The sequence below is a fragment of the Rhipicephalus microplus genome, chromosome 5 (assembly GCF_043290135.1).
Source record: "Rhipicephalus microplus isolate Deutch F79 chromosome 5, USDA_Rmic, whole genome shotgun sequence".
Lineage (NCBI taxonomy): Eukaryota > Metazoa > Arthropoda > Arachnida > Ixodida > Ixodidae > Rhipicephalus > Rhipicephalus microplus.
The window spans coordinates 29926708-29953537 of NC_134704.1; the positions used below are offsets into that span (position 1 = coordinate 29926708).

A 26830-nucleotide genomic window follows, 5' to 3' on the forward strand; every position below is an offset into this window, starting at 1 on the left:
GGTAAAGGACAACATAGTCTATAAATAGCGAGCTCACAGAATAAAAAAAAAATTGCGGGCTTCAGAAAACTGCGCGCCAGGCAGTCAGCTTGTACCACAGTCGGCTTATATGAATGCGAGACGCGCTACGTACCACTCGATCCACCCTTGCGCACCTCCCATGGCGCGTGCAATGTGTCAGCTGCCGACGAGGCCGTTATCTGACAGTTTTCGATGAGTCCACTCTGCAGTCCCAGCTCGAAGACGCACTCTGCAAGAGCAGTTAACAATCACCGACACTGTACGAGGAAACAAGCTATTGTAGGACCGATATCGTGCGTGCAGGGGGGGGGGGGGGGGGGACGTCTGTTCTATACCTGTACACTGTCGTGCCAGCCCTGCCAATGTTCTATGGTCACGCAGGAATTTGACAAGAATGGCGGCTGAACAACGCTAATCTTTTCATTTCAAGAACCTTTTACTGCCTCCATTTACCACCCTGAAACCCGGGACCAAAGGCAGGCCGTCGTGAGAAACACGTTATCTCTTCCCTTGCACCAATCGCGAAGCTTGTTTTGTTTAGGACTCGACCAAGAGGGAATGAGGAGAATTCGGTGAACCTTAATTACCCCCCCCCCCTTTATGAACCCTGCGCGTGCTTATACCTGGTATTGACAATTAGGTGAGTCGGTATGAATTCATGAGTGGGGGCCGTTCCGAATTTGAACGGCATCACGAAAATAACCGGAAACATTAAAAACACAGTGAAACACCGAAATATTTTGTTCGTATGTTCTACGTGTTTACGGCTTATGCGAGGGCGCTGTTTCGTAACTATTAAACAAAAAAAAAACATTGCGCGGTTGTTTAGCAAGTCGTTGTCAGCAAAAATGAGTGTCGCAACGAGAGCAAAGAATAACAAAAAAACAACAACACGCGATGTAGAATATCTAGTCATATGCCGACGCGGGACACCTTATTAATGAACAAATTCGTAAGGCACCTCAAAGCCGTCTGATTGGCACCTTCTGCCCCACTTCCCTCTACATCTATTTAGACATGATCCCAGTTACAGTTAGAACACACTGAGTTCTAAACCAACGCGCGCTCTGACCGTCGCTGTTGACGGTGAAGACCAGGTGGCTGGTGTTGGCGCAGGGCAGCCCTTGTGCCTGCTTTTGGGATCCCCTGGAGGTCTGGTCACACAGCACGCGGTACGGGATGGTGGCCAGCGTCTCGCCCTTGCCGTAGCCCCGCTTGTTCTCCGGGTCGACCGCGAGCGTCATGTTCAGCTCGACTTGGTCGGCGAACAGCAGGGTGGGCAGCTGCGTCGTTGTTGTTTAAGCGTGACATCAGGGCATCACGTTCACCGCTTGTCTCAATGTCGCTATCAACCCCGCCTGCTGGTATTGCAAGGCGGCTTTTTTTTTTTGCACACAACGCTCCTGCTATGCAAAAGAGTTTTTTTTTTCTACGGAGAATAATTTTGGAGTGAACTTATAAATTGCATTAACGCACGCGCAAAACACCATGCAGCTTTTGCCCCAGAGCGATATATCGGCAAGACAGAAAAAATAATGCAAACAAGTAAAGTTAGATAGAAGCTTCAGCGTTAGCTGCTCTTGTCGTGGCGTCTCTCAACCTTGCAGTGTGTGCGTGACTATTCGACATCGCGTGCCTATTTAGTTTCTCGCGGCAAAACCACGATACGGTTATGATGCACCACCTGGGCTTTCCCTCCAGTTTATCTGCACCCTCGGTTATCTGCAGACTGGAATCGAACCCGCGTCCTCGAGGTTAGCCCTCCAAACCTTTTCACGTTGGGTAGACTATTCTCGGTAAAAGGAACCCAATGGGTGAACTTAGGCACATGACCTTGTTAAAAAGAAAACACACCTCAATGTCGACTCCGGTGCTGGTGTTCCTGATGACGGGCGTGTAATGGCTGACCGAGACCACATCGACCAGCGACTCGAAGGTGATGAAGAAGGGCAGGAAGAGATGCAAGATGAGCTTGCTCGGCTCCGAGGTCGAGTCGTCCGAGTGACGAATGTAGGCCGCTATGGAGACACGGTCCCTGCGCACCACGGAATGTTTTTGGGAATCGTTCCCATAAGCGTATACACATGGTGGGAAGGGGTACAAATGATTCCTCCCCCTCTCTCCCCTACTCGTCTAATAGGGGCGCCAAGTCAGTCTCAACCTTCATTCAGCCAGTCAGACCCGCACCTGTTACTGTTTAATACGCATGGTAAAGCAGCTTTAGAATAGAAAAAAAAAAAAGGGTGAGTGCGTTGCCACGTATTCAGTCTGAAAGAGACAGGATGCGCAAACACGGACTTTAAAAGAAGTGTCACCACACTAAAACTACCTATACTAACAATTGAAGGTGCGCACAAACACGTTTGTGGTGTTCGGGCTTTCTTTTTTGCGTCCGCGTTTGCACGTCCTGTCTTTTTAGTAATGCAGGTTTTCGCAGAACAGCGTAGACAACATGACGAGGGACATAAAGGACACGCCACTGTGTCGGCAGCTATCTGTCACTTATGTCTTTCGTTACGTTGTTTGCGCTGTTGTGGCGTGGGGTGCCTTTGACGAGCTAGCCCAGCTGAGAAACCTTGTGAATCCAAGAACTGTTTGCTTTCCACATTTACCTTCGTGAAGACGAGACCAAAGGCAGACCAAAGTGAGCAGCACATCATGGCTACGCTTTCATTTTAGGGGCGAAGCTCCTCTTAGTCTAACCTTGTCATGCGTCACGTGTAACCGAGAGAAGAGACGAGAAAGAAAAGAAGGCAGTATCTCCCGAACAGTATAATAGACGGCGCTGTCTCATGGAAGTGCATACAAATTGCAGTTGAGTGAGGATAGTCTAGATGGCGTTGTACCGGCCGCTACTCTCCGATTTGCTGCTGCGCGACTGCGCCTGGGCAAGCGGAGAACGAGTGCCTCTATCAGTCTTCGGGATAGTAGCCGTACGTGGCGGATCGTTAGTGGGGCATGGACGAAGCAGGGCGGCGGGCACGTTCAAGGCGCTTGCACTCGGCTTGCTTGGCTCGCGTCTCGTCGGTGTTACCCGTGCACCATCTGCATTTTCGAACGCGATCGGACGCATGGATGCACGCACGGACGAACAAACACGTGGACGATCAGATGGAAAGACGCTTCTCCTCACTCCGTGGATATGCTGTGATTTTGTTCAATCCATTGTGAAGATTGCTTTCTGTTGGACTCGTGCAGAGAGAGAGAGAAGCAGGTGTTGCAGTGAAGCTCGCACACCCTGCTTCCACCCCTCGTCCCTCGATATTGGATAACCCTGCGCACACCACCTATCCTACTGGTCTGCTGATGCAGGAGATAAGTGGTACAACATACAGGTCGACCGAAGTGAACATACAGCCGCTGACATATCGGACTTGCTCTCGGTATTTACGACATGACAGCAAGTTTTACACAAAAACTCCGCATCTGAACGGGAGGAAAATTCAACGGCGAGGAACTTCTTTGAAATGGTCATTTATCGCTGTGTATGCCATGGCGAAAAAGTTTCGCCAGGGGGCACGGGCACGGACACAGTTTACCACCCCCTCTATGGGTACGCCACTGCCGCGCGTTGCAGCTCCCATAGATACTAGCGCCAGATTTCACTCTAGGGTACCCTGTATGAAACCATTGTCCAAGCTTCTTGCTAAAGCGACGATAAAAGGAAATACACTGCACACTCACTCCCTCTCGTAGACACGCGTGTCGTCCACCAACACCCGGGCGTCGATGAGAGCACTTTCCTTTCCGGTGCGCACGACGCGCAACATGTGGGTGGCCGTGGCGCGCCAGTGGAGCGCGCTGACCTGCAGCGTCACCGGATGCCGGCTGCCGTCTTCGGCGACCGGGTGGTCCGTCATCTCGGCCAGGACCTCCACCACTAGGTCGTCGTCACCCTGCTGCAGTTTGCCGCGCACGTGGCTGTAGCCTGCGTGACGACATGTGCAAAGGGAGAGAGAGAGAAAGAGCGAGACAACTTTGTTCGCGTCACAACCATGTCGTTGAAGTTACCTTGCCGGTGCGCTGCCAGAGCGCGAGCAGAAGCGCTTCAGCGCGCGTACCCGGGCGCGACTCGCGAGGGATGGCGATTTCCACTTACACACTACGCGCTCAAGCGTGCGCCGGAGCACGCTTAGGGCCATTCCACGCGCTTCCCGCACAGCCGCAACGCACGTGCCGGAACCCCTACCGCACGCAAGCGGGGGACAAATAAGTCAATTGGCGACGCTGCGGAGGGTGGGGACAAATAGGCCAATTGGCAACGCTCTCTCACCCTCCGCAGCGTCGCCAATTGGCTCATTTGTCCCCCGCTTGCGTGCAGTAGGGGTCCCGGCACGTGCGTTGCGGCTGTGCGGGAAGCGCGTGGAACGGCCCATACCCCAAGCAGGCTAGAATAGCCAGGTGGCGCCACGTACTTAGCTGTTTGTTGAGCTTCGAAGTGATTTATGTGAAGTTTACCACCATCCGTATGTCCAGGTGTTGTCGGAAAAAGCCGTACCGCACCACTTGGCGCGGCCAGGCAAACATGAGTGCGTACACGAGCGCACTGTACATCGCAGCTACGCGCACGACCAGTATAGTGCCCCGCCGGCAGGTACGCTAAATCCGTCATGACGTCATCGAGTACAAGTGCTGCTGCTTACAACTAGTCAGCACTACAAAGCATGGCCAGATGATCACGAGAAGATACTCGTGATCAAATAGGCCAATGTACACCATGCACTCTATAGAGTGCATGGTGTACATCGGTACGATGTGCACGACGCGTCGCGCGAAATAGAGATAAGCGGTGTGATGCAATCATATATTGTGGAGAAACATGTATGAACGTAGCTTGTAAATGAATATATATGGCTGTGAGTGTACTTGTCCTGTATGTAGAGACGTAAAATATGCACGAAAAGTAAAAAAATAAAGGTAATCTGAATTGGTTCCCACACGCCGGCGTTGTTGATGTCTGAGTACAGCCACGCCGTCGTTTCGTATCTGCAAGGCTCTCAAGCGCGCCCAGCGTGGCTAGACGCGTGCCGTCTCAAGGCCGAAATCAGATCGCCGCGGATACTCGCGTACGCAGAGCGTTTAGGCACGCTTAAGACGTCTGCGCATGCGCCGTCCCTGGAGCGCGTACCGCGCGCGCTCGGGCAGCATACGCAAAGTGTGGTTCGGAGTCGGTAGCATGCCACCAACGTTTTCGTGCCACTACCGCTTAGGCCCAGTAAATCGCTTCTGCCCGTATAAGGTAGGCGATTGCCGACAAGAGTGACTCCCACGCATCGTGAGAGGAAGCTGACAGTGTTGTTTTCGAAGGAGGGTTCCCTTTACATTACCGAGGGATTGGGTAGCTTTCATGAAGGGACGAGACGGGCCCACTGCGGCTAGACCTTCTCGCTGCTTTCGAACCGTACACGGCTACCTGTTTTTTTTTTAATGTTCAAAAGCCTTACACCCGTGCTTCACGGTGCACTGGTGGTCGTGTTAAATTCGATCCGGATGAAATTTCAAAACAGTGGTTGGCCGTTCTCTATCTTGCGTTCAGTAGCCAATTGCGATAAAGAAATTTGATCCGCATCAGACCCGATCGCGATCAGAAGTGACCGTTTGAGGCCGGTATTAGATGTCTCATCAAATGCGATTGATTATAGGCATCACGTGGCGTTAGTGTCAATCTAAGTGACGCAAAAAAAGAAAGAATGAAAACATCGTATATGATCTACAACGTCATCACAACGTCGCAGATCACCAAAATTTGTAATGTCATCATGGCTTGATTGACAGCCACCGTCAATGTCGTGTCACAGGCCATTTATAGAATTGTATAGTGTTGCCTTGAAATGTATATATGCAAGAACCCACATGCATGCAGAAACATGCACTCACAGAAATAATAAGCACATACACATTATGTACATCCGTCAATCGTTGTCAGAATAACATGGCAACAATAGTACCTGGCCAGATGACAAAATTTACGCAGTTGCCCTCAAAACGTATGCCATAGGAAGTGTGGAGCAGTGAATCGCCTGTCCAGTAGAGACGAACTCGAGTAGCGTGTGTTGTGCGCCTGGTTGGCAAGACATATTTATGTAAGCTCGAACTGCACCTGGGACGAGAGTGTAGAAGTAGACGGGAGGAACGGGGCCTGTGAAGCGTCACTTTTAAGATCTGCGTTTCTTCAGCGACGCTCGCGTTTACGGGCAAGCACACCCTGGCGTACCACCAATGCTTCCTGCTAAGCCTCCGTGGCGTGAAAGGAAACCTTCATTTGTGACAAAGTGGCACCCTCTCCCCTCCTCCTTGCCTTCCACCTCTTTCACATTACTTTCTCACTCTCATTTCACTTCTGCGTCCCATTGCTTTTTGCTATACCATACACGGCCGTGCTGTGCTTTACGCTATCCCCTCCTCCTCAGCCCCAGTTCCCTTTCCCAGCACCTTGTTATGCGTGACGCCATACTTGGCTTATCCGCGCCACTATGGGGACTAGATGAAGGTACCACAGAAAGGGACATTAATTCGTACCGACTAGCTCCAGCACCAGCTTTACTTGCCATATTTGGTCATGCTATGCCATACTTCTTCCCTTCCTCCTCTATATCTTCCTATGCTCACTCTCTTTCGCGGCCCCTAACTATACCTTCACGGCTATGCTACACACAGTAATGTCTTTGATTGATATGGGGGGTTGTACGTCCCAAAACCACCATATAATTATGAGAGACGCAGTAGTGGAGGGCTCCGGAAATTTCGACCACCTGGGGTTCTTTAACGTGCACCCAAATCTGAGCACACGGGCCTACAACATTTCCGCCTCCATCGGAAATGCAGCCGCCGTAGCCGGGATTTGATCCCGCCACATGGTAATGGTGATGTCTTCTTAACACTATACATGACTATGCTATGCTTTGCCCTGTTCCTTCTTTTCATCCACCAAACTTCCTTTTCCCAACCACTTATTATACAGGGCTATTCATATATGATTTTGACTGTGTGACGCCATACACGGCTACGCTTTGCTTCGCCCTCTCCCGTTCTCCTTTCCCTCCTCTCCACTAACTACTCCTCACTTCCCTTTTGTACCCCTTGGCACATACGCGGCTATGCTATTTATGACTCCGCCTTCCTAACACCATACATGATATATGCTTTACCGTCTCCTTCACATTTCCCTCCCCCTCGCAACACTCTACCTCACCCTGACCTCCCTTTCCCGCTCCCCTGCAATACGCAGCTATGCTCGGGAGAGGTGGGGAATGTTTGGATGTCCTTGTGGCTTCGTGTTACAAACGGACGGTTGTCATTTGTACACCTCTCTTAACCGCAGTGATTCGGCAGAGTGAGTTTGCCACTGACCCGGGTTGGCGTAGAAGCCCAGCGACGCGGACGCCTTGTCGGTCTGTACGCTGGCGAACGACGACGTCAGGGTGAAGTTGAGAGGTCGTCTGCGCCAGCAGGGAATGTTGCGCCCCACGGCCTCCACGCGCAGGCCGTGAACGTTCACGATACCACTCTTTTCGTGCACCGCGCCTCGGGCCTCGACCTGCGGTTTACAAACGTGCTTGCGTTAACATCACGCCAAACAATGATTCGCTCCTTTAATGCTAAGGTCGAAATTGCGCGAGCACACAAGCACTTAGCAGTAATAAAAAACTTACCAGGTCTATTCGCACATGTTTAAGATCACACGAAGACGAAAGTAATATCTTCCTTCTCAGCCGGTTGTATTGATTCCCCTACTCGCTCGAAGCTTTCTGCACTCAACGGCGTTCTGCGCAGCCTCCGGGATCATCTCACATTTCACCGAGCAACGGTCACGTTATGACGTCATCACGAGACGTCATAGTGAAGTCATGATAACGCATAACTGTTACATCAGCACATCATAATTTTTTTGCGTCACTGCAGGTGTTGATGCCGAAGGTAGCTTTTTTTCTGTTCGATGATTCATATATAGCACTAACCACACGTACGCACAACAATGCGTCAGCATGTGGCGTGTAGACTCGATACCGCACTCTCACCCTATAGATAGAGAGGGCGCGCCTAGCGCTGACGCGCTGTGTCCCGTATGTTTGGATTAATACTTTGCCTTTATGAAAAGCGCCGAAACTTAAGAATGGAAGTCCGTACGTGCAGCTCGGCCATGGTTCCTCTCGCCAGTGTGATGTTGAAAGGGATCCAGAGCCGCTGTCGAACTCGGATATCCGTGGGACCCGGGTTGGTAGACTTGACCTTGGGGTCACCCTGTAAAGTCACCGAACGTGTAAGTACGAACCCTATGCCAATCAACGCATGGTGCCAGACACTCCCTAGATGAGACTGAAATCACAGTACGTTTCGGCGACGCCGAAAAGAGCACGAACAGAAACTGTTTGCACGAGAGAGACGTTAAATTATAGGACGTTCCCTTTCTAGCGCATTGACACTCCCCCACCTAAAGCTCGTTACACCTCGAGTGGTGTGGTTTCGGCACGTTAAACCCCATATATCAATCAACCTCGAGTGGTGTTGCGCAACCTCCGGTATCGGCCTATTTTTGATCACACGACAGTGTTATGTGATGACGTCGTCTGGTGGCATCATGCAAAGTAATGTTGGTACCATTCGGGTTTGTCTACGCCGTACTTTTTCTACTCATGAGAAATTTGACCATTGGCCTTAATAATATAGGACATGCTATTGCATCGTAACCCCACTCATCAGCATTCACTCCGTGGATATGCTGCGATTAATTTTTTTTTTTTTTTGCAAACACATACCGTTCCCAGCGTCTGGTCCGGCACATCGGTGATACGCAGTCGGGTGGTGGCGGTCTTTCGGCTGGACTGTCCGGAAACGGCGGTGGCAGTCATGCTGACATCCATTCCCGGCACCAGGCTCGAGTTTCGTTTTAGCAGCAGCGGTACCGTGAATCTCAACTGCACACGGAAATGTGAAGCGACGATCTGTCACACGCCATCCTCATATGAGGCCGACAACAACAATCCTGAAGCCCGCTTTTGGGCGCTAGAGACGTGGTATTTCAACATAATTCATGGTATATTTCAAAATAAATAAATGTTATGTGCGACTTGCACGACTGCACTTTAAACTTGTTTGCCACACGACCTGGCAATTAAGTCTCCTCTGTCTTTCCATGTATCGGTGATTACGAAAAAAAAAACAAAAAAAGCAGGGTGTGTTCTTACCATGTTCTCTTCCTCAGTCTTCCGTTCGATGTACGAGTTGCAGATAAGATGCAAATCGTAGTGGCTGAATATTCTCTTTCTGTTGGAGAAACCAGAGAAAAAAAATGAATGTTCGTAATAAAGCATAGTTGGGCTGTTCTAGCTTGAGAATGCACGTAAGCGATCTAGATTTTTTATGATTAGATTCCATGTTTTTATATTGTTCACACCACTGCGGAGTGTGCTGACATCGGTAACATTATTGTTACTTTGACTGGTCAGAAATTGTGGGCACACGATGCTACGTCTATGCGAGGCAAACTAACGTAGTCTGACGTATGAGTCATTTAAGGGGACCCGAAAGAGAAAAACATTTTCTCGTATTACTAAATTACTCTTTGATGATAAAAAAAAATGCTTGCTGTGAAAAGACGCTAACAGAAATGCGGGTGTAGACGCCACCTTGATGTTTTCGAACCAGTCATCCCGAGGTCATTGATCTTGACGGCGTCCACAGGAGCCTACGTAGTTCCCAATAGGTAAATAATAAAAAAAAAAGCATGAAGCCTTCCGATGGAGCCAGAGCCCCGATGTACCGTGTATCAGAAAATTACGTTCACCCAATGTGACCAAAACATGAAAAAGCTATTTGAAATCCGTGGTGTCATTATGAAAAATATAGGCGGGAAATTTGAAAGCGAAATGTTTGGCGATTTTTTCACCTATTACTAAGGGTATGGTTATTAAATTAACGACATTGGGGTTCGCAAAGTATAATTCATCTATCTTAACTAATTAATTGCTACACTTCAATGTTCCTTTAAATGAGCAGTTAAGTGAAATGGTGCGTTCGTTTAGGCTGATAAAGTGTACCCTTAGAACTTCTATTCCGTGAATTTCACAATGTTAATATCATTAATAGAGGAGAAAATTGTGGTAAGAGTTTGTTTTAAAAAAAGCGCTGAAATCTCCACCCGTGACGGCACGGATTTCAAGGTGTATTTGCCGCATTTTAGCAACATTAGCCCAACGAAACGTCGTGAAATTTCTTATTTTAAGTATGCGGCCCCATTAGAGATCAATGCACATCACTTTTAGTGATAGGAATCTACGTAGGACATACTAGATACCGCCCAAATCTATGAAGTCACGGCGTTTCGCCACTCCTATTTTCCTACTGCGCGTTTGCTCGCTTATACCAAGCGTCTTCCCACGGCAAGCATGGTGGTTTTAAATTGTGAAAGAATGATGTAATGGCCCCAGAGAAATCGTTTTGCCTACTTGCGCGCACAATTTTTTTTCTCCCCCCCCATCCCTTTTTTTTTGCGAACATGGATGGGTGGCGTCGTGTAATGTATCTCGTCGAACTATCGGCAAGATGGCGGTAGTGGAACCGCCGCCGTATATTCTGTAAGCAAGCGTCTATATGCCCAATAGCAGAATGCCACAACCATGCACTGAGCATTAACCACGGCAGGTGTTACAGCAGCGGGAGGAAGTTGTGCTGGTGAAGAGGAGGATGGGTCACGAATCAACTGGGTTGACAAGTGTTGTCAACGGTACTTCTCGTGACGATCAGCGCAAACAGGGCGCCACAACTTGGGTGGGGGTAGATAAGGTTTCGTTAGTGCCTTCCTTTCTGTTTTATATGCATGTCACGTTTTTTTTTTCATTACACTTTCAGTTGTTAGACAGCGCTTGTTTTTCATGCCTTATTTGCGCCAATCATCATGACTACAGTCCAATTAGCCCAATTTGTCTATGTACAGCGGTACTTCTGCACGGCCACCGTTCAAGTATATGCGACGCTTAATTGATGACAAAGTTTAGGAACAGACGTGAACTCCGGACTCTTCGCGACAATTCTGCCGGCAGCGCCCTCTGCTCATTCCACGGCACCCCGACTCACGCTGCGTTGACGGGAAGCTTGTCCCACTGGCCGGGCTTGACGCACGGGTAGTTCATGCCCAGGTGCGAGACGCCCTCGTGGCACAGCTCGAAGTCGTCCATGGAGGCGGCCCCTTCGTCCAGCGTCAGGTCGAAGTTGAGCGTGGACGCGGTGAACGGCTCCAGCTCGAGGAACAGCGTCATCAGGAGCATCGCCCCGGGCGCGAGGCTGTGCAGGGTCGGCTCGTGGGGGCCGATCATCATCTGCCGCGGAGGCTTGGCCAGCTGTGCGGGTAAAAGAAAAAAAAACCGGACAGCATACATGGGGCCTTCAAAGCTTCCTAACAGGCCTGTTGAAGTTAAGATTCCCACACGTACTGTTAATTAAGTGAGGCATATAAGTGTGAGGTCACCCTACTTGAGACACTGTATAATCAGTGAGATAAGACTAGAAAGGTCGAACGAGTGCATCAATATTTCGTGGATAGGTGCCATCTGTCTTACAGTGAGGTTATTCTGCAGTAACAGCGAGCAAAGTACTGCTCTGGTATGCTTCTGGTAAGACAGCGAGCTCATTGAGAGAGCCGTGATGATTAGGATTGTTAGCGAGTACATAACTACAGTTTAGGCACAATTTTCCCCTTAACCATCCACAGTAACGTAGCTTTTGGCGCGAAATAAACACGAGAGACGGACAAACACAAATTGCGAACTTTGCATATCCGTCTTTGCTTGTCCGTCTAGCTTTGCTTTGTTGTATGCAACTTTGCTTGTCCGTCTCTCGTGTTTATTTCACGCCAAAAGCTACATTAAGAATGAATCAACTCGCCCAACAAGTCACTCTGCTGAACTATCCTCCATATTACTGCCATAATGGAATCGGCCTCCGGTATATACGCTAATGTCAGCGGTGACCTTTCTAAAGTTTCGTATTGAGTTCCAATCAGAGAATAACACACGAACTCCAACGATTGTCACGTGTAGGCCTAATATGCATACGACCGAACCACCAGGCTACAAAGTGACGTCATCTTTTTTGTACGTTCTTCAGAACTCCAACGATTGTCACGTGTAGGCCTAATATGCATACGACCGAACCACCAGGCTACAAAGTGACGTCATCTTTTTTTGACGTTCTTCAGGTGACAGCGATTCCACGCGCGATTACTGCTCCCTTCGAACTGGATGACCAGCACGCCACCTGCCGCAGTTGCTATACGTCCCCGCGCATACCGTTTCGTCGTGCTGCGGCGCCTTGGCAGCCGCACCGCTGGCCACGGGCACGATGAGGCTCTCCTCGAAGTTTCCTTTCGAACCGTACGAGATGCGGCACTTGAGCGCCTTGTTCTTGGTGGCCGTCTCCTTGACGCGGATCATGACGGAAAACACCACCGTGTTCGGGTCCAGGTCCTTCACCGTCCGCATGGGGTACGTGCCTGGGAGAATCGGAGCAAAAGTTTGCGGTGCGTTAACACAACCTATGTATGAGTATGACACCTTACTAACCATTTGGCTGTGAATGGGTTCATTGGGACATTCAAAAGAAAAGAAATCAACATTTTTCCGCAATACTAAATCACTTTTTGCACAGCATCCGCCACGATAGTCTAGTGCACGGTTATGCTGCTCGACTGCCGATCCGAAGCTCACAAAATCCCGACCGCGCCAGCCACACTTCACCGGAGGCAAAGTGCTAGCGGTCTGTGTGCATAAATTTAGGTGTATTAAAGAAAACCCTACCGTTGAAGTTTCCGAAGGCCTCAACTATGCAGTCCTTCACAGTCATAACGTTAAACCCAACAGTTATGTTACATTCACGAAACCGTGGTGGTAAGATTAATGACGTCAAGTTTCTCAGTTACAATCCGGTAATCTAAACCACCATTTGCAGTTGCGCATTTGCAGTTACGAAGAAAGAGGGACTAAAATCGAATTGTACTCGAGATTTCTTACCGACGTTGGCCAGAGCCTGCAGTGCGATGGAGGCCCTCTTGTTGCCGTCATTGGGGTCGTCGTGGAGGGCGTACGTGGCCGGTGTGTCGGGGCGCAGGCAGGGCATGGTGTCGCCCACCGACTTTATCTTGAGCACGCACACGCTCACGTCGGCGCTGGCCGTGCTCACCTCGACCAGGTACAGGCCCATGCTGCGAGGCGGCGCCTTGAGCACGAGCTCGAACTCGGCCACCATGCCGGGCACGATGGGCGACGTCCACAGGGGACGCGTGTACGCGAAGATCGGGTTGTTCTGCGCGAGATAGGGCATCGACCGACCTTGAAAGATGCCGCCCTCCCACCTGAGCGCAAAAATGATGCGCCCCTTTAAAATAGTGGCGCTGTGGAAGCAAATGATGCATGACCGAAACGATGCTGTAAAACGGAGAATCTTGTTTGCGTTGACTTCTTTATTCTTGTCATTGGTTCATAGGAAGGAACAAAGAAGGTTCTGGGCTATGATCCCACTGATGGAAAGGTCGTTTTTTTCGTCCACTGCAGTTAAGAACAACAATGTCCCCTATGCCTTTTTTGGCCTGATTCTTTGTTGGCTTCATTTGGTTGGGTAAAATAAACTAACAAGCCCATCGAAAAAAAGTCACTGCTTTAGTGCAAATGCACGCGTTTGATTAAGGTTCACCGCGTTCTGACCCTAATCAAGATTTTCAGATAGGCTAGCTGTACTCTCCAACTAGTGGGATATAAATGTGCGGATGGGTTGGTATACCTTGAGCAAGTCCTTGGAGGGTCCCCTGGTGGCGACGAACTTCTTTTCCTCGGTGAAGACGCTCTTTCCGCCGATAGACATGGTGGTGACGATGCCGTACGGGGCATTGTTGGCGAACTCGGCGTCATCCTGTATGGTGGCCACGAAATTGATGATCATCTTGCTCTCGGTCACGTTGCTCAGGCTCTTGGGAATGTGTGACACCGTGCCCAGGGACACCTGCCCCGAGTCCGTGTCCATGCGGGCCGCGTTGCTGCGATCGACGAAAACGACCAACACTTTCCTTCGCGTCGGTAATTCAATAGCACGCTATCTTTCCCACACCCGCCCGTTTCTCATAGTCCGCACCCCACCGCTGCCGTCGTCGCAATCGAAGCTCCCTGCGCCGGCGCCGAGCAAAACAACGGGTGCGCGCGCCCGGCGCTGCGACAGCGCAGGCGCGGCTGGAGATGGTTCGTGCTGCGCCGCTCACTCACTCACTTTACTCAATCACCCCACCCCCACTCACTCACGCACTCACCCACTCACACACTCATCCACTCACTCACTCACTCAACCATCCACTTACCCACCCACTCACTCACACACCCACTCACTCACTCACTCACTCAACCATCCACTTACCCACCCACTCACTCACCCACACACTCACTCAACCATCCACTTACCTACCCACTCACACACACACCCACTTACTCACTCAGTCACTCACTCAACCATCCAGTCACAAACCCACCCACTTACTAACACTCACTAACTCACTCATCCACCCACTTCCATACCCACCCGCTCACACTCACGCTCACTCAGTCGTTACCGCCACCGAGCGCAGCAAGCGCTCTCCCCACCCGCTCCCACAACGCCCTACCCTACCGCTTTCATGAAAGCGCCAGCGGCGAGATCAGATGCATAGTCCTCTGTGTTCCGCACTGCTAACGTCAACAACGTGAGTTTCGGCGGCATGGGCTTCTTACGCCATCGTGTTGAAATTTGGGCGAGTTGGTGAATAAGCATGATGAAACAGAACTGACACCGGACAAAAAATATGGAAGGAACACTACTTGCCAGCTTAGTCTCTTTTATTATTGCTCACATTTTTTCTTTAAACAGTGAGCGCAATAAAAAAAGAACTGGTGCCCATAGAGTAATGTATCACTTTTTAAATCGAAATGGCAGCCATTGTTGTCGCCGGCTGAAGGGGGGAGGAGGTCGGGTGAGAACGAACCACCCAGGTTGCACGTGAAAACATACAGGCGCACGTACGCATTGATGTACATAAAGTATGGTTGAACAATACCACAACCCTTACCCTGTTCCCCCCTCCCCTCAAAAATAAAAAAAAGTCTGGCTACGCTGGAGGCGGGAGCCGATGAACAGATACATAAAGTTCGAATACATAGGCTGATGAGAAAATAGGTCCTCCTATCGAAACGTCGGCTAGCCTACCCGAGTCTCTTTTTCTCTTGTTCACTTAACGTATCTTATTTGAAGCAAGAAAACTCACGCACAAATGCAAACCCAAAACTAAGTGGAGTGCGGAATGCTTCCTCACAGCTTCGGATAGCTGACACCCTCCATGTTGACGGTGTCACGCACAGCTTGCAGGCAGGGCATGGCTCGACCGACGAAGGAGAGCCTGGCCCGGCACACGTGAAGACCTGGCAGGCTAGGGTTGTTCTGGCCGGCCAGGTCGACCGTGATGTTGGAGTGCGTCGCGCCCGCTGGCATCGAGATGACCACGTCCAACGCCACGGCGCCGCCCACGTACAGCTCCCGCCATCCGACCGCGTCCAAGATCTTCACGTCCGGGTTGTACATGTACCGCTGAAAAAGGCCGTTCCACGAAATTTGTCAGGATGCGCCTCTTTCTCACAATTGTTGGGGGTTTTACATCCCGAAACTACGATAAGATTACGAGAGACGCCATCAGTGAAGGACTACGAGAACGTTGACCAACTGGCGTTCTTGAACACGCACCTAAATCATTTTCGCCTCAATTGAAAGTGCGGCCGCTGCGATCGGAATCGGATACCGTGACCTTCGGGTCATGGTCGAGCACCATAGCAAGAAGATCACCGGGGAAGGTTGCTATGTCGCTATCCGCCACCCGTGTGCACAACTTCGCACCCCATTTTGCAGCGAAAAGCTCAACAAGTAAGGTGCTGTAAAGTGTAACTGTTCTGAAATCACGAAGTTACGCCTACAGCTGTTTAATCAGTGTTGCCCACCTACATTCATTAATGTTCTTTTGTAAATTGTGTCTCTTGAGCGAAGGGACCTTGCAGAAACGAAGACCCCACATTTAGACAATACCTTGCGTTTGTTTTTTTCTGCTACTGGCGTTATACGGGCCCTTTTAATCGCAATCAGGGCGTACCCACATCGAATTTCTTTCTCGTCAGTAACAGCCCCGCTTCGGTGGTCTGGCGGCTAAGGTACTCGGCTGCTGACCCGCAAGTCGCGGGATCGAATCTTGGTGGCAGCAACTGCATTTCCAATGGAGGCGGAAATGTTGTAGGACCGTGTGCTCAGATTTTGGTGCACGTTAAAGAACTCCAGGTGGTCGAAATTTCCGGAGCCCTCCACTACGGTGTCTCTCATAATCATACGGGAATTTTGGGACGTTAAACCCCACATATAAATAAGTCTCGTCAGTAACACTGGTGTATGTTACTCGGTACAAGCTAATCCAGGTCGACTTTGGCGCTGACGTCAGCCGAATCGCGATCTGATAACGAGATCGCGATGTGCAGAGCATGATTCGCAATCCCGACCGGGCCTGATGGCGATAAGATGTGCCCGGATGACACCGGTACAAGTAACGTGCAACACTAATCAACGTCACTATGCATACTTGGCTTCGGAGCGTGCGTTTCGCATCACGGAAGGTCGCTTACCTTCGGTTCGAGGGTAAGCGCCTCGAAAGGGACGAGCAGTCCGTCGTCGCCCTTGCCGACCTTCATCTTGATGGGGTACAGGTTGCCCTCCTTCAGGTTGACGTCCATAGTGTAGTCCACGTACACGAACACCTCCAACACCAGAGTGTTCTCCCTGGCAGAGCTCACCGCGCGCTGCGCACGGTGGAACACCACGTCCGAGTCAACAGCATGAGTCAACCATGGTCAGCGAGCGCTGATTGAATGGTGTATATAAATTTCACACTCTTAACAGCACACAGGAACAACTATTTGTCTAGAATACGTGCAGGAGCTGATATGGGTAAATGAGGAAAACTATATCATAGAGCGAAAGCTCTCCCGCGCTGTCTCTCAAGGTCGTTAACGGCGTCGCATTGATCTAGAGCCGCCAGAGCGCTACTGTGCCAGGCGCGACCTCACGTGATCCGCTGAAAAAAATGGGCTTTTTACAACGAAAGCTGTTATGAGATCAAAACTCAGGCTGTCCGCCACCGCCGCTGGCGTCCGTAACCACCATTGCAAAATAAGCAACAACAACAAAAAAAAAAAAAAAACCCATATGATCAAGGATACAGCGCGGCTCGAAACCGGGTCCGCTGCGTGCCAGCCCAGCATTCTACCACAAAGTCATGCCAGTGCTTGGGACTTGTTCGTAAACTTTCATTAGACAGGCTTGATGTCGGGAAAGAAAGCGTTAGTATGCCGAATCATCAGTGTGCTCTCATTACGCACTCGACCTAAGTAGTCCTGTATATTAGTAAGAAAACTGAAACTACTCCATGATTTCAATAAAACAAGGCACGTTAATCGTTCAGTTGTTTCAATGCGCTTTCATTTGCACATCATTTATATGCCAGAGAAGACTTATGTACGTATTTCTCCCCAATATTCTTTTATTCTTTCTAGTTTCTGTTGTCCTTGTGTGCTTCTTCAACACTGATAGTATGTTGATGGGTTAGCCGGCTCTAACTAGTCTACATTCAGATGTCTTTTTAGTATGCATATAAAAATAAGATATAGAAAAATACTAGCACCTAGACCGCAGGTAGCTAGTGTTCTGCTTTACATTTATGGAGACTGTACATTTTTTTTTTTTTGCTGCTGCAGAACTTATTGATATGGAGCAGCCGAGGTAATATGGACCTCAAAGTCTCCACAGCTAGACAGTTATAACAGAACAGAACTGATGCATGTAAATACAGGGGCGTTAGATGCATGTGCCCTGCAGCGCCCTCATTGTCGAGAGGCGAAAACCCTCCGGCGATAACTGCGCCGCCGTACCTGCTGGGAGACGAAGACGCGGCCGAGGTCGACCACGTAGTGGTCGTTCTGGAGCGCGGCCTCGGCCGAGCTGGTGTTGACCCAGGGCAAGTTGAAGCCGCTCTCCTCGAGGTTGAAGCGCGCCGAGCACAGCTGCATCGGGCTCTCGGGATCGGCCTCGGCCATCACGCGAATGGCCGTGAATCCCGGGGAAGTGACGTTCACGTGCAGCGTGAATTTGAGCAGGCTGCCCAACGTGGTCTTTGATAGCTCTGTCACCGGAAGCACGTCCTCGATGTTGTTCGTCTGCGCAGGACGTGCGAAGACCGTGGACGGCTCACTGAGGTCCACGTGTCAAGTGGAACGCTAGTGAATACATTTGTTCGAATGCCTGTCGATTTTAAACATTAAAATCTGTCACATCATTTCTCTACGACGAAATCAAGTAAAGTTGGAATGTAGAGGCTGACATCACGAAGCGCTTGCTAAAAAAAATTACGCGATTTTTTACTTTTTCGCAGTAGATGAGAGCAATAGTTTTACTACGTCTAAACGCGTACAATGCGTCACAGTATGCCAACGAATTGCAAGGAAGCAATAGCTACCACTAAGACATATAGCTAGCAACGACTAGTACAAAACAGCCCTTTTTGTAATAAAGGTAAGCTTCCTAGAGATGTACCTGTCTGCCAGCATAATACTATCAAAATGCCAAGTTTAGCTTCCTAGTCTATTTGATTCATTAATATAATTTTGGGGCACTTGAATCGATTTACCGTATTGAATTGTGCTATCGTTACCGCTAGTCTTTTACTTTCGTCGCGTATTATTGCATCCCCGCAGTTAGACACTGTTGTTCATCGTGGTTGCGGTTGGACAATGCAGCCCGCAGTGTTCCTGCAAACTAGACAAAAATATGCATTAAAGAAGGTAGTTGTGAATGCGTGCATTGTCGGAAGACGTTCCTCGTAGCATTACCAACCATAGCTTATTATTATCTTGCCAATCTTTAGACATTTATAAAACTTTAAAAATGCGGCGAACTGAGTCAAAATAGGGTAATGTGGTATCATGGCTTTGAGATATCTTGGCCGTGTTTCTCAACCGCTTTAAGACGACAATAGAAATGCTGTGTCAGCGGACGCGTTTCGCGTCACTAGCAGTTATATAGCCTGTGTGTGAAAGCAAGATACAGACCGGCTCGTCGGAGTTCATGTCGGTGAGGTTGGCGTGGATGGGCTCCTTGTACATGACCTTGTTGGCCACACTGATCTCAAGCATGGCCGTCTTTGTCTCGCCCACGTACTCAGGCTTGTTCAGAGCGAACAGAGCGAACGTGAAGCTGATCTTGTTGTCGTCGATGCGGGCCTTCTGGTAGATCGAACCTGAAAAGGAACACCGAAAAGAAATCACTACGTTACATCAACCGCAGTTCGAAATTCGGGATGAAAGATGATAAATTTTGCAACGGACACCTCGCCAAATACCTTCGACTGAGTTGATGATTGATATGTGGGGTTTAACGTCCCAAAACCACCATATGATTATGAGAGACGCCACCTTCGATTGATTTGACCACTCTGGTCGTCTAGTGTAAATCCTCCTATAGTATTGTAAGCAATACTTCTACAACAGATGCAAGTATATTACGCTTATATATTATACGTCTAGTTTATTATATTATAGCATAGTGCAGGGTAGTATAATACATTATAGTATACTCGTATAACTACGGCGACATGTCTTCGGTGCATTTCGTTTCAAAGGGCACGTTCAGGAAATTCGTGCCGGAAGGGCCTAGATGGCATAAGAAAACGCTGGTATAAGATATCTCGTGTTTTTTGTTTCCCGCCTTCATTTTTTTTACGGAGCTGTACGTTTACAAAGGAGTTTGCAATTTCGGACCTGAATGTCACAACCTTCAGACAGCTTATTCCCGCTGTTCAACTTAACAGGTGAAGTGCATGGGAAGTACAAAAGCGTAGTTCCTTAACTATTGCCTAGTTGAGCGTGCGTACAGAACATTGCACGAAATAAATTGCAGTAAGTCCAACACGCCATGCTAGAATTTCATCGCAGTAAAGATGCACTGACTCGTACTCCTTTCTGCAAACTCAGTTGTGCACGACACGACATGTCTTCCTGGTAGTGTTCCGCGCACTTTTTGTAAATACCTACGACGTCCCCCGCGATGTCGGGAATCGTTTCAGGCAGGACTTGTCGAAGAGGCATTTATTTGCTTTTATATGACAGGAAGTGATGTGGATACCCGAAGTGCACTAAAAGAACACAAGTAAAAACCAGGAGTTCACGGGGATGGCTGGACGGGCTCGTTGCTATTCCATCTTAAGAGGGTTACAGCGCTCACAGACGGGGATAGAGTCTGTGTGCACTGTGTCAAGTTTCTTCCTCACTCTATCTCTGCCTGCGTGTGCTATAACCTCTCTTAGAAACCGGAAGTAAATTGGGATACCGGAAGTAGAAACCTGAAGTGCGTAACTGGAAGACAGTTGGGGCAGCCACTGTTGGCGAAAACCAACGAGTTTTATAGAGGTAACTTCGCATTGATATATATCAGGGTATACCCAGCTAAAAGCCGCAATTAGACCCATGAGAAGAGAGAAGCCCTTATCATAGTCACGCAGTACATGCGTGGCGTGTGCTGTTGAAGTGTTGGAGCTTTGCGAGCAACGAGAAAAAAAAAAAGAAGGCATTTACTTACCAGTGCTCGTGATTAGGCCCATGTCGATACTGGCAGCGCTGTATGTCTCTTTCGTCGCCGATGGCGTCTTAACGGTCTTGTAGTGGTTCACGTCATTGGGAATGGCCCGATAGTTCTCGCTGAAACCTAGAAAACAATATTAATGTATGCCGAAGTTTTTTTTTTTTTTACGCTGACAGTAACTAGCGCCACGCATGTGGTACGAGCAGAAGTGACACGTTTCACTCGATGTAACACGAGACTTCGATCAGAGTATGTTTGCAGACCTGGTAATAATCTTTACTAAAATTTCGCAGCCCGCTCTGACACAGCATGATGTTGACATTGCGATGCTGAGTGTCGGATATAATTTTTTTTCTATAACACTAGTCTGAAGGGAGCTACCCGTTCAGGGAAATATAATTCAACATATTATTGCTCATAGGTTGGCACTCACACAATAATATATTACGACGGTAATACATAAATTCATCTGATAAGAGAGTACTCACCATATATTATGCCAGGTAGCATAATATCTCGAGAGAAACAAAATCGACAATAACAGTGGCTGTAAATGTGTTAGCATGCTGTAAACCAAAAGAGCAGCCCAATGCAGATATTCAAGCGCTTGAAATATTACACGTGATATTACAAAATTCGGATTCATTTCAACACAATACGAAAATTTTCAGCAATTTTAATCTATTCGAGGCGAATGAATAGACGAAGCCTACATAAAAAGAAAATGCTTTGCATTTACTAGTGCTTTCACTGCATCGTAGGGCAGCTAAACCGTGAACCCACCTATACAGTTGACATCTGCACTTCCTCAAAGCCACTCTTCATTGTTAGGAGTGCTAAACAATTTAAAGCCCAAGCTTTAGATACTCCATCAAACTTGAAAATTGGCGATCATCGGCGTCAGAACGAGGGACGTCAAAAGCCATGCATGGTCATGTGATGAGGTCACATATCACCAAAATTTGTGACGTCATCGTGACGGGACGCCACATGCAGTCACCACGCTGCATCGTCGCTTTGTCAATAGTGGGCCGATCGCAGAGACAATGCAAAAACAAAGCTCGTAATGACTCCAATTTCGGAAGCAGTTCAGAACCAAGTTGGAAGCAGAGAGCTTTCGGAGAAGGACTGGAGAGGGTCAATTCATCTTCAGAGGAGGAGCATAAGAATGAACAGAAGGCATTGGTCTCCGGAGAGTCTTAGGCGGATGCGTAAGCGACATAGTGATTTTTGTTTTTACTTTGATAATCTTTTTCAGTCACAACTGTACGTGACCTCGAACTCACTGGTGACTCCCAGGTTTCCGACAGCAAGCAGGTCCTCGAGGTCTGTCGGCCCCGTCAGGGAGATGGTGACCCGGTCCGACCGCATCTTGAGGTACATGTCGACGGTGTAGATGCCCGCGCTGTCAAGGGCGATCTCGCCAGGCCCGCTCACGTCGACCTCAAGCTTCTTCTCGTCCTCGTTCTGCGATGACCCACCTTTGAACCATTCGTCTTCATTTCATTGCTCTTAGTAGAAAGATAACCAAAGTGGCTGAAAACGCATTCTTGATCTCAACGTCATAGCATTAGCAACAGAAAAGAAGGCAAATATTGCTTGTTGAAAAACCCTGCATGCGACCAAGGACTCTCTGCGTCGGCATTACAGATACAGTCAATGTAGCTTGAGGGGCAAACTTTGGAAACTTCTTACTGCGAAAGACGAAAGAAAGTTAAGTCTAAGCGAAAACCACTTCATAGCACCTTCAGTCATGAAGTATTGTCGATAACTTCGAATTTACGCATCTTCCTGAAAACATGGCACTAGCTTATCAGAAGTATTTTTGATATGTCATAGATATATCTAGAGCACCACACCCTAGTGTTCATAACTACAAGGGTTTATTGATTATCAATACATGGTGAAATCAATATACAGGTGATGCACTATATAATAAAAATAACTGAATATTTGTTACAAGTCGACGCACTGGTTATTTTCCAAATGACTGTCTTTTGATGCAAGAAAGTACAAAAAGAAACCACAGTGACACAGACAAACTCGTCAAGCTTATCATCTAACCTCTTAATTATGTTTGTTTTGAATTTTACTCGCAACAAAGTGGACTAATTATCCTATTGTTTATGGTTAGGAGACCTTCAGAATCAGTAGCATGCTTACAGTTTTTTACTGTTAGCACTCGATGAAGCATTCAAGACAGGCTGTGTGTCCGAATAGAGAGACATCACAACAGACAGGGAGGACGTCCCAAAATGCGCAACTCACCACCTTGGGCGGGTTGACGGTGACTTCTGTTTGGCCAACCCAGACGTACGTCTCGAAGTCGAACTCGGCGCCGACGGTGACGTAGTGAGTCTTGGACGTCATGCGCGTACGAACGGCGGTGACAGAGAAGCGAACCAGGATGTCCCTGCTCGTGTCCGGGTTGATGATGTTGCCGAATTCTATCACCACACGGTCGTACTGGAAAGTGTGGACATTCGCGTCTAAGAGAACAGCCATTGAAAATGCTTCCATCAATCCAAGTGTTAAAAAAAAGTAAATCTACATTTATAGGGTGTCATAGCGTACCATTTATGAATACACTGCAGTGAACCAAGAAGCTTTATCTAATATACAGCGAACCTGAGTATGGCAGGGAAGTGGAGAAGTCAGGCTGTCCGTGAGTGCACAAAAACTGTAAGGAAGAATCAATGACAGCATTCGCTACCTCGAAGGTTCTCTGTGCTTGCACTTATTTCTCTTCAGATTTTGGCGCCGTATATACCGCCGTAGGCATGATACTCACCTGAGCATGATTTTCTACCCATAAAATCATTTAGGTGTCCTCAATATCTCTTCAGCTAACATAGGTTACCTGACTGGGCTAGTTGGCTGCCAATGCTTAAGGTTAACAGCGCGATAACATAGCTTGTTCCGCCTATATCCTGCCCGCGGCCACATGTTCTTTTTGCGCTGTTAACCGTAAGTAACTTTCAGATAACGTCAACTAATGCAAATTTTCAAGCATGCATCTCAGAAATGTGGTGACAGAGAGGTAAGAAGCTACAACAAAAGACACTTCGATAGATATCTGCTCGTGATAAACACCGGGACCTTACATTTCTGCTTCACTGGTTAACAATCTGTATGCAGTTTTAGGGGGTGACATCTTTAATTACTTTTTTTTAGAAAACGGGCTGGGGTATAAAGTGAAACGCCAAGGCTCTTTGTGGCAGAATCCGACAAGAGTGGAGATTTGGGCTTGTTGGAAATCTATTAGAGTAGACTTACAGCGCGGTGACACAACGACAAGAAAGACGGCCCACTGCGCAGCTTGTCGTTGTCTTTTTTGCCGTCATGTACTCGCACTGTAAGTCTACTGAAAAGCATACTTGGAGTACGAATATATATTGCGAGGCCACCTTCCACGTCTTTCCCACCGACCGACATTAAAACCGATAAATGTTATAGCTGGAAGTAGAATCCCCATATAAAAAATTTGCGGCCACAGTCCAAGCTTTCCACTCCCTACCCCATTGTTTCTCAGGTTGAAGTCCGCAGACCTTACAGGGTCCATGAAATCACTTTTGGGGGTCCGTGAAAATTATTCTCGAAAAAGAAACGTGATTTATGTATACACACTGTCTCCCATGACAGCGGCTCCTCCTGAATTTTTAGTAGGTTTCACCACAACAATTTATTGCACTGCGGCGGAGCTAACCTAAGTTTCTTTTCTATGAGATGGCTGCAAAGATTTCGTTGCAGCTTTCTCGGACATATGGACGCGAACATACTTTTTGTGATTTTGCACATTTGAAAACCAAGCATAACTAGGAACAGGTTCAATGTGGCTGCAAACTGCACAACCTATTGACAAGCTCGTCGAAGTCGACTTTGCGTGACACTTTACTTCGACCATTCTTTGCCACGAAGGAAAAAAAAACGCCCCTTTATTACGCTGCATGTTGGGTTGATTTGACTCCACCACTTTCTCTCACTGCAAAGAGTTTCTCACTCCTTCCACCACTCTTCAAGGCTTCCCCGAAACATCCACGAATGATAACCGCTGCTCTACACTGACCACGTTCCTTATGGACTCGCTGAGTATCATCTTTGGTTCGGGTTCGCCGACGCTGAATGTCATCTCGGGCGGCAGGTCAGTCTTCACGTTGAAGATGGCCAGCGGGGGCACGTAGTTCTCGGCGATCACGTCCTTGGTGAAGATGTCGATCAGGAGGTCCAGCCTCTCGGTGGGCGGCACGGTGATCTGCAGCTCGTACTCCAGCACGCGGCCAAGCTCCATCGACGCTGGGTCGCCGCTCACGATGTTCAGCTTGAAGTCGGTCCGGTAGTTCTCAGAGTCCGTCGACGAAGGCGGCGCCTGTGCAACCATTCGGAAGCTGTCACTCGTGGCGTATCGCGTCTATATATTTAAAAAAATCAGTTTGAATGGCCCTAAACACTACCTAACTTTTTTGCAGGAACGCCTGCTTAGGCGAGTTCGTTCACGATTAAGATATATTTACCAGCGCAAACAGATGAAACACATAAGAGGAAACACAAAGGCAGCGCTGAAATTACAACTGATTTATTACTTCGAACGCAAGGCCTTCTTCAAGGCGTTCCGGAGAATCTGCGGCTTAGACGCCATCTGCTGATATTAAATCAGAAGAGACCGAGAACAGAAACTTCAGGCCTGAATCACGGTTGGAGCACTCACCTGGCGTTTAGTGCGGTTGTGAACATGGCTGGCTCTGTCGATGTCGCCAGTCAGCGCGTGGCTGTGTTCCTCGTGGTCTTCGGCTGTGTCCAAGTAGAAGGTCACCTGGGCAATGTAAGCGAGCAACGATGTCAAACGTCCTAGCCAAAGATATATTGCCAGAAAACAGTATAACTTGAGATGCAAATGAGCTTCTGAGTAAGTTCGTTATTAGTATAGGCACGACCTACGCTAATGGTGTAAGACAAATTAGCGTAAGCTTTTCTGCATATCTTTTGTGCTACTCAGCCAAGTCAAACAAGTTGAATTATGAATGACGAATTCATAAATGTGCTTAATCCCGTGATGTAATTAAACGATAGACGTCTGCAAAAACCAGTTAGTTGTCTTTATTGTGTAGAAAAATAAAATGCCGTGATAAAATGCTTAGTGAATGCGTTTCAAATGCTCGCTCGTGTCTTACAGTTTTGGGTTCTTTTAAAGCATTAAGATTAATTTGTGTGAACTGCACAGTTGCTTGAACATCAGCCGTAGGTACATCCGTTATGTTAACACATCATATGGAGGCACTACAATGGGTAAAAAAATCATAACATATCCACGCAATGAATAAGATTTTTTATTGGTACGAGTACAAGAATGTGACATGTGTTTAGTATACAAAAGGAGGTCCCAAAGTCAAAGACTGTATCGATCACAATAAGGATGAGTAGGGCGAAGCGTCCATCCATCCATCTGTTCTTCCGTCCATGCGTCCGCCCATCTGTTCGTTCGTTCAAACGGACGGATGGAAGCTCCAACAGACGCACGGACAGACAGACGGATGGACAAACGGAAGGAAGTGCGGATTTACAGACAGACAGACAGACAGACAGACAGACAGACAGACAGACAGACAGACAGACAGACACAGACAGAAGCATGGACGGACGGATAGAAGCACGGGCGCGTGGACGGAAGCACAAACGGACGGACGGACGCAGTAGTAGTAGTAGTGGTGGCAGTAGTAGTAGTAGTAGTAGTAGTAAAAGTAGTAGTAGTAGTAGGTAGTTACGTCTCGTTAGGTCCTTGGAATGTCCGCTGGATCCCGGTACTTGTATATGATGAATATATGATGAAAAGATGCGAGATGGTGGTACTTGGAGTGTTCACTAGAAGGACGGATGAATGGACAGACAGACAGACAGACAGACAGACAGACAGACAGACAGACAGACAGACAGACAGACAGACAGACAGACAGACAAACAAACAGACAGACAGACAGACAGACAGAAGACAGACAGACAGACAGACAGAAGCACGGTCACACGGACGGACGGGTGGTCACACGGACGGACTGACGGACATTTCGCCCCACTCATAATCCTTCGCTCCATGGATATGATGATTTTTTCATCTTTCTTTTCCTTTTCTCTTTCCTCTGAATTA

The 26830-nt window shown here is 48.3% G+C and overlaps 1 protein-coding gene across 2 annotated transcripts in view; it reads right to left on the reverse strand.

Moving 5' to 3' along the window:
- The window catches only part of LOC119173939 (uncharacterized), a 151299-nt gene that overhangs the window by 46280 nt on the left and 78189 nt on the right, over nucleotides 1–26830 (reverse strand). For both annotated transcript variants that reach the window (XM_075895105.1, XM_075895104.1), the window contains exons 5-25: nucleotides 25400–25504; nucleotides 24761–25060; nucleotides 22963–23160; nucleotides 21981–22161; nucleotides 20692–20817; nucleotides 19167–19354; nucleotides 17991–18275; nucleotides 16689–16862; nucleotides 15344–15615; nucleotides 13792–14044; nucleotides 13026–13317; nucleotides 12306–12508; nucleotides 11095–11357; nucleotides 9207–9285; nucleotides 8778–8936; nucleotides 8149–8262; nucleotides 7372–7558; nucleotides 3706–3949; nucleotides 1876–2056; nucleotides 1094–1304; nucleotides 134–250 (exon numbers count right to left, since the gene is read on the reverse strand). In XM_075895105.1, the coding sequence (XP_075751220.1) occupies nucleotides 134–250; nucleotides 1094–1304; nucleotides 1876–2056; nucleotides 3706–3949; nucleotides 7372–7558; nucleotides 8149–8262; nucleotides 8778–8936; nucleotides 9207–9285; nucleotides 11095–11357; nucleotides 12306–12508; nucleotides 13026–13317; nucleotides 13792–14044; nucleotides 15344–15615; nucleotides 16689–16862; nucleotides 17991–18275; nucleotides 19167–19354; nucleotides 20692–20817; nucleotides 21981–22161; nucleotides 22963–23160; nucleotides 24761–25060; nucleotides 25400–25504 (4132 nt within the window). The remainder of the gene's footprint in view (nucleotides 1–133; nucleotides 251–1093; nucleotides 1305–1875; nucleotides 2057–3705; nucleotides 3950–7371; nucleotides 7559–8148; nucleotides 8263–8777; nucleotides 8937–9206; nucleotides 9286–11094; nucleotides 11358–12305; nucleotides 12509–13025; nucleotides 13318–13791; nucleotides 14045–15343; nucleotides 15616–16688; nucleotides 16863–17990; nucleotides 18276–19166; nucleotides 19355–20691; nucleotides 20818–21980; nucleotides 22162–22962; nucleotides 23161–24760; nucleotides 25061–25399; nucleotides 25505–26830) is intronic.